This window comes from Scomber japonicus, chromosome 9, assembly GCF_027409825.1.
Source record: "Scomber japonicus isolate fScoJap1 chromosome 9, fScoJap1.pri, whole genome shotgun sequence".
NCBI lineage: Eukaryota > Metazoa > Chordata > Actinopteri > Scombriformes > Scombridae > Scomber > Scomber japonicus.
The window spans coordinates 18,595,302-18,607,807 of record NC_070586.1 but is presented as its reverse complement, the minus strand read 5'-3'; the positions used below and the strand labels follow the sequence as shown (position 1 = coordinate 18,607,807).

The 12,506-nt window shown below is 38.5% G+C and overlaps 1 protein-coding gene across 1 annotated transcript; it reads left to right on the top strand.

Moving 5' to 3' along the window:
* Positions 1 to 1,962: 1,962 nt before the first annotated feature.
* me2 (malic enzyme 2, NAD(+)-dependent, mitochondrial) lies at positions 1,963 to 10,636 on the top strand. Its single transcript, XM_053324718.1, has 14 exons — positions 1,963 to 2,093; positions 5,642 to 5,775; positions 5,954 to 6,103; positions 6,332 to 6,407; positions 6,763 to 6,924; positions 7,024 to 7,237; positions 7,435 to 7,532; positions 8,157 to 8,270; positions 8,434 to 8,545; positions 8,657 to 8,799; positions 8,960 to 9,062; positions 9,221 to 9,291; positions 9,725 to 9,823; positions 10,122 to 10,636. The coding sequence occupies exons 1-14, from the start codon at positions 1,980 to 1,982 to the stop codon at positions 10,281 to 10,283; spliced, it is 1,752 nt and encodes a 583-aa protein (XP_053180693.1). The 5' UTR covers positions 1,963 to 1,979; the 3' UTR covers positions 10,284 to 10,636.
* The last annotated feature ends 1,870 nt before the right edge of the window (positions 10,637 to 12,506 follow it).

The following is a 12,506-nucleotide window of genomic DNA, read 5'->3' as shown; positions in this document are numbered from 1 at the left end:
CACCTTTTCACAATTAACTGACAAAATAATAACTAGATTATTTGATCAGAAAATAATGGTTACTTACAGACCTACTGGTGTTTTTGTCTTTTTGTTAACCATAGTTCTTCTCTTGTGTCCTGTAATTCAATGCAATACCGCTTTTTAGACTTCTTCCAGCCTGGATCACAAAACTACAAGGAACTAAAATAGAGATTGGTTGTGTTTTTGTTCCTCACATAATCTGCTTACAGGTCCAGTTGCATTTCCCCTGGGTCAGATCTTGTCAACAGGCAAAACCACTTGTGTTACCAAAATAAAAGTCAGCTAGATGATAAAGTTGTTTTTTTTTTAAAAACAAATATAAGCATAGTATTTGGATTGGGAAGTCATCTTAGCTGTGTATCCTTTGTGGTCCCCTATGCTCTTTTTGCTTGAGTAATGTAGTATTATTGACATTAATATGTATAGTATAAGATTGCATGACCATATATCCCCAGTATGTGGCAATTTAAAGTTGTTTTTTAAAGCTGTTGGCAAGTTTGAACAGAAAGCAACTCTTTTTTTACTGGTTCTTCTTACAATAACTATCAACAGGGGGAACAAAGCTGTATTTATTTGTGTACAACTTACAACAGTGTATCAGAGGGAGAGAGGGCTCGCACATTTTATGGCAGCGGCAGGTACTCTCGGCACTTCCGGTGGTAATTCCAGCTGATGGATGAGCTGCCACAGGATCTGCCGGTATTTTGGTCACCCCTGCTGCCTTCCTGCACCCACCACAACAACACATTGTAGCAGTGAAGCACAGGTCACATGCATGACATACCACTTACAATGATGGTACTATTCCAGGCCACCAACAGCAGCTAAAAGTAGGGTAGGGGCCCTTGGGTGAAGTGAGTAGGCAGTACTGATTGTAGATTATAAGCATTCAGTATAAAGTATATCAAGTTTTTTTTTGGTCTCCTTCACTCCCAAAATAATTGAAATAATTTAATTGTTTCCCTTCAGGTTTGCTTCATAGATGCAAATACTTTCCATGTAACATTTCTGTGATTGTTAGATGGAGTTTTGCCACTAATGTGAGATACATGCGTCTGCCTGTCTTTCTCATCTCTCCAGGCTGTCAGCTGGCGTCATTGAGATTTAAGCTAGTCTGTTCCTTTTTTTCATGTGGAACTCATTGCTACAAAGATTATGACAATCTTTCAAAGCTTTGTCTCTCAGATCATGCACTAAATTGCTTCTGTGTACAATCAGATTAATGACTGTCCACTGCTGTCAGTGTTTGTAATCTTGTACTATGCGACTGTCCATGCGCTTCAAGCATTTGTAGGCTGTGTGTGTGTGTGTGTGTGTGTGTGTGTGTGTGTGTGTGTGTGTGTGTGTGTGTGTGTGTGTGTGTGTGTGTGTGTGTGTGTGTGTGTGTGTGTGTGTGTGTCTCAGTGGGCCGATAGCGTTCCCTGATTACAGCTTAATGTCATAGCAGCATGTGATAAGGGTGCTGCTGATGTCACAAGTGTAAAGGTTACAGTAGCAGTGTACTTCAGGTCTTGATTGTCTAAGGCCAAGAGTAGCTTAACCTCGAAGCAATAAATAACAACGTGTTGATAGCAAGGAAAAGTTTCGTTTTCATCAAATTGAAAGTGGATTTTCTTATCTATCTTATCTTATCTCGTCTTTTCTTTCTTATCTTTTCTCATAGGAAGCAAACTGTAAGAGATGGCAGCAAGCATTAGTTTTACAGTTATGATGTCCCCAAACTCATGAGTTGGTTATATATCTCAGAAACATTTAAGAATTAAAAACACACATTTTTGCAAACAGTCACTGCTAGTAATATTCATTATCCCAGGACAGCTACTCACCTCAGCTGGCTTCTGAATCCATTGTAATTTTCCCAGACTGAAAAAAAAGCTAGTGAATGTTTTGTCTCTCTCTTTCCTCAACAGCTTTATTTATCACCAGTGCACCTTCCAGACCAGATACTGTCCAACATGTTGTCCAGATTGAGGACAACCATATCCCTGCGGCCTTGTGTCTCTGCTTGCAGATGGGCTCACACCAAAGAGAAAGGCAAGCCACTCATGCTCAACCCCCGCACCAATAAAGTGAGTGGATCACCTTTTTTTAATTGTGTGTGTGTGTGTGTGTGTGTGCACATTTGACACATGATAGTTGAGCAGATGGCAGCTTTATGAACATGTGTTGCAGCATGACAGGCCATTTGTTTGAGATCTGTGCCAATTATATCTTATTATGAAGCAGGTTAATTACTGTAGGTTTGGTGTGCCAGGGTGGAAAATGACAGTTATGATAGTTATGATGGAGAAATAAATACTAGGAAACTGACTGTAATCAATAGCTAGATTATACAGAATATAAAATGTTCTTTTGATCAAGGTTTTGGCTGTTAGTAATTTAGTCCTCACATTCCCTCCTTCACGTTTTCCAACTTTTCCCTGCCCTGTCACTCCTTTATCTTCTTGGAGACGACAATATTTCTGTTTATATCGCAGGATTAAAATAGCAGGGGAGTTGTGTTTTGTAATGTGACAGACAAGGATTGACATGGAGGCTCTGACGTGACTGACAGACTACATATCTGTGGGAACAAAAATATAGGTCATAGCTTGTTTGATTGATTCTCCATATTTTACAAGAAGTATAGATTAAGTCAGCGTTCATGGGTAACCATTACCAAATAATTCAGCCTATTGTACAATCCTTTGATGTAGCCTGTTCCTCTCCAGCACATGGAACATATTAGACAGGACAGTGTGTTTTACAGTAAAGAAAATGTGGCGTTGTAAAGTGCAGTCAGTTTAACGCAGATTATAAATCCCAAGAGGACGTGTAGATAGACTGCTGCGTACACCACAGACGTGTTGCAGCTCTGTCACGACAGTTTGGAGGTTCTAGGGCAGAGTCTAGGCGTACACACTTGAAATTTACATAAAGTATTAGCAGCAGTTGAACTTGTATCACAGTGATTGGTAGTAGCAAGAAAAACTTGCCCATTGCATCAGAGCCTAAGGTCTACCATCAGCTGACTGGTGGCCTGACTGGTTCATTTTCCTCTGCTGTCTGACTCAGTCCAGCTAACACTTAAATTACCTTAATGGGATGGTTTTCAGGAATTTAAGAAGCTTAACTAATAACTGAAAGGCTTAAATCATTTATCACATAATTTTAATCAAATTAGCTGTGTTCAACATCAGTCATTTTTAAAATCCAGGAGCAATGAACATGTGTAGAACAAGTGAAATCAACTAAAAACATACTGGGCTATTTCTGCTGACTAATGTAGAGGAACCAAATGTTTTTTGTTTTTTTAGCTAAACACTTTGCCTTACACAAGATCTGCTGACCTAGCCAACACCATTTCCTTTCTGAAGCTAACATTCTCACATTTTTGATAGACAAATGATTGAGTAACTTTATAGAAATGTGTCTGTTGGATTGGAAAAGTGTTGAACCATCTTCAAACTTTCTATATGTAACCGTTTATTACTGCCCTGCAAAATAATGAAAATGTGCTTTAACTGTTGTTTTTTAATACTTTGTGTGTCTATTTTATTTGAAGTCATTCTACGTTTTTATTTTCCTTCTAATTTTCTTTTTAAAGTGTTATGTGTTGCCTCATGTCAAGTGTAAAGTGTGTAAGTAAATGAACTTGGTATTCACCTGTAAACACACCCAACACAGTGGTGCTCGTTCTGCATCACTGCACCGAGGCCAAGAATTGAAGAGGGCAAAGAAACAAGGTTATCAGCTGGTGTTAAGTTGCTTTTAAAACCTATGTACAACCAATTACAGAAATATATCATATTATTTGGTGCCTCGAGTTTGATGTTGTTTCATGCTATGGAGTTTTTCTGCTGGTGGTGTTCAGGTTTTTAAAGACTGGACACATGACATTTGTAATATGAGCTTTGTGTTGCTTGAGGAGACATGACTTCACTGTACAGGTTATGCTTAACTTAGACGAGACGCATTCTATATATAGACATTCCAACCTACATGTAAACTGTTCCCTGGACAAGTGACTGATGATCCTTGGAGTACACACAGCAACCACAGTAGAGACCCGTTGCACTTCTGGCCTGATTTCTCATTGTGCTCATTACATATATGGATCTAGTTAAAAACCTCATTCTAGCTTTGCCGCTCAAAAATAACTATGGTGTGAAAAGGCACTGGGGAAGAAGATTTGAGGCCACAGGCTTTTTTAATGGTCTCAGTGAGCGGTACTGTAGGGCCGCAACTAACGACTGCTTTACTTATTAATTATATGATTGATTGATTTTCTAGAGTAATTGTTTTGTCTATCAGATGTCAGAATATTGTGAAAAATACTAATGAATGATCAGTTTTGATCATTTTGTTAAAGGACCAAGTGCGTAGAATTATTTTGGAATCTAGTGGTGAGGTTGCAGATTGCAACCAACTGAATTTTTAAAGCAAAAATACCAAATATATTACAGCTTTCAGTTATTAGGAAGCATTTTTTGGCAGGTCTGTGGGTTTTGGTCTGTTGGTCAGACATAATAAGACATCTGAGCATGTCATCTTGGGATTTAGGTAATTGTGAGGGGCATTTTTAACTATTTTCTTTTTTTTATAGCCCTTACAATCAATTAATGAAAAAATCACTATTTTCAAATAATTGTTCAACTGCAATTTCAGCAAAAGTGTTTAAATCAAAATTCAAATCAAATTAGAAAGGGAACAAAAAAAAGGTTTCAGAGGTTTGCAGGATGTTACATTTTGTTGAGAGGAATTGAGCACCAGAGCCGAGTGAAGTGAAATGCTCTATCAGCATGACTCAGCATTTTGACAGGGGAGCCCCCAGCATTCAATGCTCTCACAACATAATCAGCCCCTTCTCCAGCCCCAGACATTATGGCTTCCATGTGTTATGCCCATATTTCAGGGCTGGGTCACATACACATACATGCACACAGATAAATGTCTCACCCCCCACCCCCATCCTCTCTTTCTTAGAAGGGGAGTTTTTGCCTTCAGTTGTCCTTATTGGCTTCTTGGCAGCGACTCCCATCTCTTACCTCCTTTCCTTACTTTCCCCCCTAGCAAAATTGCTTTCATGTGGTCTGCTCGTTTTCCTCAGCTGTCATTTTAAGGGTCAATTGGGCAACCTGGTCTTAAAGGCTCATTAGTGATGCAGTGTGCCCTCTAGTGACAACTAGAGGATGTGAACATTTTCTGCAGCAGGGAAAATTTGCACAGTGATTCAGAATATTTTATTTTGATTATGAATATTAATAGTTCTAAGTATACAACTTTAAGACTGTACATGTTGGAAGCAAAACTGACAGAAATATTAAAAATCATGTCCATATGCACACAACACTGTGATTGTGGTATGGGGGAAGACAGGGTTATAAAACATTATAACATTTATAAGACCAACTTTTCATTGCCACAGTTTGTATTACGCTTATAAGGTTTGATTTGTTTCATGCCCTGTTAGCAGAGATATCTACTCATGCACCACCATAATTTAATTTTGACAAATATGTAGAATAAACACGATAACCAGACCAGGACCCTTGTCTTCTTTACAAAAAATGTGTAGGATTCAGCATTGAACCTGTTAGGTCTTCCATAATCACTCATCTCTTCTGTCTCTCCTCAGGGTATGGCCTTTACTTTACAGGAGCGACAGATATTGGGGATACATGGTCTGTTGCCTCCCAAAGTGGAAACACAAGACATTCAGGCCATGCGTTTCCAGAATAATCTCAAGAAAATGAGTGACCCCCTTCAAAAGTAAGGACATAGTTTTCTCAAAGCTGGATATTGTTTTAGATATTTTAAGGTCTTGTCATAATTTGCTCTTTGTTTTCTACTCATCCTTCCTCCTCCTCCTCTCACTCAACTCAAATATACTGTGTCACTTCTCCTTTTCCCCCCCTATCTGTTATCTGTTTCTTCCTTTTCTCTACAGGTACATCTACCTGATGGGCATCCAGGAAAGAAATGAGAGGCTTTTCTATAGAGTGTTGATGGAAGACATAGAGGAACTGATGCCGATAGTGTACACTCCCACTGTAGGCCTGGCCTGTACACACTATGGACACATCTTTAGGAGACCCAAGTAAGGATGCTGAATATCAAAAATAAACTACAACAAACTTTTCTACTTAATGTAGGATTTACATTGCTTTTTTTGGTTATGTATTCATGGTAAAAGTTACTGTGGCTCATACGTGTTTTTTAACTCTGTAATATTGATATCAGTGTCGGCCTCAAAGATCCAGTATCAGTTGAGCTATAAAGCTAAAGTGTTCCATAAATTAGAAAACTATCTTCTTTTTCTCACCAGAGGCTTGTTCATCTCCATTCGAGACAGAGGACACGTCCGCTCTATACTGGATAACTGGCCAGAGACCAACGTTGCTGTGAGTCCCATAACACTGTACCATTGTATCACCTAAAATCTATATGACAGTGTAGAAGAGACTCCTTGAGCCATTCATCCCTTCAAAACCCGCAGACTGAGGATCTTAGAAGTGAATCATGAATATGAATATCTTCACTTATGGACTCTGTGGCTATAAAACTATTAATGTAAATCTGAATATTACATGAAGTCTGGGGAAGATTTGTTGATTGAACTGTTACTGTATGCATTTCTGCCATTTACCCTGCCACAGTCGAGTTTAGTAATTGCTTTTAGCTTTGTGCTTTTAAAATACTTATCCGCAATGTTGCTGACTGATGTACTTTTTCCTCCACCCTCTTCTCTCTCTGTAGGCTGTAGTAGTAACTGATGGAGAGCGCATTTTAGGATTAGGGGACCTTGGTGTTTACGGCATGGGCATCCCTGTTGGAAAGCTTTGCCTGTACACTGCTTGTGCTGGCATTAGACCTGAGAGATGTCTGCCTGTGGTGATAGATGTTGGCACAGACAATGAGGTAGGAAGGCTTCTTTATACTGTAACGTGTGTATAAATGCTTCAGGAAAAGTAGAACACCTTATCACCCTTTACATGTTTGTCTTTGCTGTCCAACCAGACTCTCCTCAAGGATCCACTGTACATGGGCCTGTATCAGAAGCGAGACCGCTCTCAAGCCTATGATGATCTTATTGATGAGTTCATGGAGGCTGTCGTGGAAAAATATGGACAGGACACGCTGATCCAATTTGAGGACTTTGGGAACCATAATGCTTTCCGCTTCCTCAGGAAGTACAGGGAGAAGTACTGCACCTTCAATGATGATATCCAAGGTTCTTGTATAACTTTTCACACAGCACATGGAGGTTGTACTTTGTCTTATATTATGTGTATATTACACACATGATTCAGTTTCAGTCTGGTGCCATTTTTGGAGGACAATGGCACCACCAAAATACTTTAGATTTTCTTCCTTCCAGGCAGCTGCTGGTCTGCTCCATGTTAAATGTGTTATTCTGCATGTTTCCAGGTACTGCATCTGTAGCCCTAGCAGGTCTATTAGCAGCTCAGAGAGCTGTTGGCAAACCTATCACTGAACACCGGGTGCTTTTCCTGGGAGCTGGAGAGGTAAGTTGATATTTATCAGTCGGTCCTGGTCTCTTATTTCTTTGTTTGTTTTTCCCCTCTGTCTTCTTTACAATTTGGTATGTGAAAATCCCCCTGACCAAAATAAGAAAGCAGGACCACACTAAGAGTCATACTGCCCCCTACTGACCACTTATGATAAAACAGATTAAAAAATGTTCAATATCACTTAAAAAATGAGTTCACAGTTCTTGAACCATGAAAAATGAACAATTAAAGAGATTCCCTTGAATTGCACCTTCATTGTAAGTGATAGAGGCCAAAATCCACAGTGTGTCCATGCAGTCGTTTTGGGCAACAATGTATTTTAAGTTTATCTGGAGCTTAGTAACAGTTTGTATAGTAACAGAAAGAGGCACATTGATATCTACTTGACTTGATTTAATGGACATTTTAGTTTCAGATAAACCTTTTTTGAGATCCGTTTTTGGGCCTTTGCCTTCATTTGAGTCAGTGGAGAAAGACAGGAGGCACTGGGGGAGAAAGAGAGACCATGGACATTGCAGTTATGTGCCATGTGCTGTAACTAGCTTCAGATAAACTAGTTTTATTATGCATTATATTGGGTAAGTACTTTTAGATTAAATTTGCTCTTTTTCTCTACAGGCTGCTCTTGGTATTGCCAACCTTATTGTCATGGCTATGATGGAGACAGGAATGAGCCAAGCTGATGCTCAAGATAGGATCTGGATGTTCGACAAATATGGGTTGCTAGTAAAGGTCAGTGTGAATGAGAGCCCTTTAAGGACCCAGAACATACAGTATTTGTCTGTGTGGCTTCCTGTCTGGTTCACTGCTGGTATCCTTTGTAATTGTTGAACATAGGTTTTACTGCATTGTTATTGATTTTGTTGTTGCCATCGTTTACTGTATTTGTCTCCAGGGAAGATCGCAGGCAACGGACACTAACCAGGAGGCATTTGTTCACGACAGTCCAGGCAATGTACAGAGCTTCCTAGATGCTGTCAATACCATCAAACCCACAGCTATCATTGGTAAAGAGCTTGTACACATTTTTCTTCTCATTTGCTGTAATGTCATGCTCATTATCACATGTTTATATAGTGCAAATTTACAAGTCTCCTGTCTCTTGCACCCTCCTCCAGGTGTGTCAGGAGCTGGAAGACTGTTCACCCATGATGTCATCAAGACCATGGGAACCCTGAACGAACGACCAATCATCTTTGCCCTGAGTAACCCAACCACTAAAGCAGAGTGCACAGCGGAGGATGCCTACACACTCACTGATGTACACAATTCTTTGTTATATGTTGTATCTTTTTTTCTGTATTTCTTTTTGTCTAATTTGTAAATTAATACATTGTTAAGAAATCATTGTCATATCATTGTTCGTCTTTTTTTTTTTCTTTGATTCTTCTCTTCACTCCTCTTTGTTTTTTGCATCTTAGGGTAGATGTCTGTTTGCCAGTGGCAGTCCATTTGGTCCGGTGACTCTGAGTGACGGCCGTGTCTACACTCCTGGACAAGGGAACAATGCTTACATCTTTCCAGGTGAAAAGAAAAGAAAAATGAAACAAAATGATGACCATCAATAGTCTGTAGTTTTAAAAAGTAATACAACATTGACTGTTTCACTGTTAGCAAAGGTCATTAGATGATAAACATATTGCAGTCTGAAAAACACATGCTATGCTCTATGCGCATTGCAGGTGTGGCCCTGGCTGTGATCCTGAGTGGAGTGCGACACATCAGTGACACTGTATTCTTAGAGGCTGCCAAGGTTTGAAGTCCTCACAAACTATCTCTCCATCTAGAGCTCATCTTTGTTTCACTCTCACTCTGTCTGCACTTTCTTGCTAACTCTCATCTAAAACCCACGTTAACCCTTTGATGTCTACTGTTCTCTCTTTCTAGACTCTGCCATAGCAGCTAACAAGATGAGGCTGATCCTGCTTTGCACTTTTTCTATCTGTTCTTCCTTCATTTGCTGTGCTGCCTTTGACTTAATAACCAATGCAAATTAATCTCAGGCGCAAAATTCCAACACTGTTTATTCTATAATGAAATGCTTTGCATGAAGAAGATACTATCATTAATAGTGGCTTTTGTCACTTTTCTGATCTTATTATAAATATTGTTTTGCCATTGTTTTCTTATTGTGATCTGTCTATTCAAGTTCATCTTTAGCCTAAAAGTATTTTCACTCCCCTCAGACCCTGGCAGAGCAGGTGACAGATAAAGAGCTTGATGAAGGCAGACTCTACCCTCCTCTATCACACATCAGAGAGGTTTCGCTCCAGATGGCTGTCAAGGCAAGACTCTTTGAAATAATCATTTCTCTTCTCAGCAAAACTGAATGTTTCAACTTCAGTTGGATGATTTGGTTTATGATAAGCTGTTTAATGCTTGTCTGAGCCTTGATTTAGCCTCTTCTATCATTATCTTATTTTACAAATATGTGATCTTGTTCCACATCAGCCTGACAAACTAAGTAAACCATAACATTACAATAAATTCTCAATTCTGTAGTATTTGTTCTCTGCCATCTGTTTTTCTGTGCTTCTTAGTGTGAGTGCTAAACCATGCTGAACAGTCTTTTTCTATCCATAGGTGGTTGAGTATGTCTATGCTAAAGGCATGGCATTCCGCTACCCTGAGCCTATGGACAAGGACCGCTTTGTACGTGCAACTGTGTGGAACACCAACTATGACTCCTTCGTGCCAGACACCTATGACTGGCCAGGTGTCAGCTACAGCCCCAAGACTGAGTAGAAGTAGAACAAACCCTCTCTATGTCCCAAGTCATGATGTCACTCTCTTCTTTTGTTTTCCACTTAATTCTTCGTCATAATCTTTAGAATGACCATAGTTATCTCAGTGGAAACGCCAGCTTATTGAAAGCTTATGGATATAATGGCTCCATACTGTTGCCATGTTACTGCATTTGCATTCAGTCAGTCTTTATAAAGTCAGTGAAAAGATAGAGTGGAAGATGGCACATGAATGGGAATTGTTATTTTCTCCTCACATCTCAGCTCTTATCACCTCTGCGTCACATGTAAACCTGCACAGCACCTGGGGGCCACCTGGTGGTTGACAACAACAGTGTAGTAATCAGGATTAACTTTTTAGATGCATAATAGTTCTCTCATAAACTTACCTAAGTGAGATATATGCTATACTATATAATAGAAACTCTGTGATTGACATACAGTATACTCTGGCAAGCAGAAACTCAAACTTGCATAAGAATTTAATTTCCAATAATATATCTTACATTGTTTACAATACATGTTTAAAACATCTGTGACAATGCTGCTGCTTAAAATGGTTATGAATGGTTCCAAAAGTTAAATTTGTTAGAAGAGTTAGTGTTTCACTCCATGTTTAATATTAAGATGACTCTGATAATATTTTTACTTTCCTGTGCACTCCTGATAGAGAACTTTTCCTAGAAAATGAAAGAATGAAGTTCTTAAATTAAATAACCAGTTCACTTACTGTCAACCTTTATTACATTTTCAAATGGATTTCTACACTTTTCTTTTCTGGCATCAGGTGGGTCTCTGGTGGCTCCACTGATCTGGCTTCTTTTGAACCCATCCTTATATATCGGTGACAGTGGTTATCAGAGGGTGCAGTGGTGCAGAGGGTTAAAGAGCTCGGGCTTTATGTACAAACTAGGAGAGAAAGAGAGGTAACAGTGTAACTCAGGGGACAAATGAAGTTAAAGAAAATTAAATGTTGTTTAAACAAAGACCTCTTAATGGAAAATGATGAGATTTTATGAAGGGAATCTATTGAAAATTATATCTAAAAATGTTAAAAGAATCTTGCAGCTACACAGTACTTAAGGAACCAGCATCCAGTCCAACATTTTGTTGGTTCGAAGGCTCTTGTCACACTTTATTTATTTTATTTTATTTTTGGAGGGTGTATTTAGATGTTTTGCTATTGTGCTATGTATTCATCAACACTCCTTTTTTAATGAGTTGTGATAGAAGTATCCATCCCTAAAACTTAACACTTTTGCTTGAGTGTGAATACAAATTGAATATAAACCATACCCTAAATATTTAAAGAAACAAACCGCTGTATTAAATGATTGGAGAAACATTATTTTCTATTAGAATTATATTTTGTTAACTGTTTATGCACCTTTTGTGGAAACTGTCTGCTAAAAGAGTACTTATGAAGTTGTACTAAGTATGTCTATGTGTGTAGGTTCGTGTGTCAGTCTTATTCCAATTCAACCAGATAACAATAATTATTCATGTTATTCATAATAACTTACAATACAGATTCTTTTTTTTTCTAACTTTAGATCTAGGTAGGAGAGATTCTACTAGACTGCTAGACTAATTAATACTGTGGGCAACTCAGAATTTGAGGATATTGTATGTCAGATTGTAGTACTGGTCAAAAACATCTTTAAATGGAATACGGTTTTCATCCTCATACACCTTAATACACGACTCAATGACTCATACTGGCATTATTAATGCACTTAATACTAAAGTGCAAAGGTGGCTAAAAGCTAAGCAGATAGATTGGGCTAGCAACACAATAATAGTAACAAGTCAGTCGTAACTATTAAGTATCAATACTGATATTTATTTTTTGTAGTGTCAATACAACACAGTACCTTTCATAAGGTCATAATATTAATTTCTTAAAGTAGAGCATCTTAACTATTTATTCAGTTATATTTTTCAAATAGTTCACATCCATATCTGTTTAATGTACTACTGTTTTTGTGACAATTATCATACATGATACATCGGTGGCAGGCAGACCATGCCATTAATGTCCATAAAATCTTTATTTTTTGCTTGATGTTCTTACAGACTCTTGCCATTTAGTGTAAAATGTGAGAATTGAGTAACTGACCTCAAACTGAACACAAACGCACACCCTCACAGAAATGTGTTTCATGCTTCCAAAGTTAGCCAGGTCATTTAAAACTACATATGTATCTATGAGAGAGAAAATAAT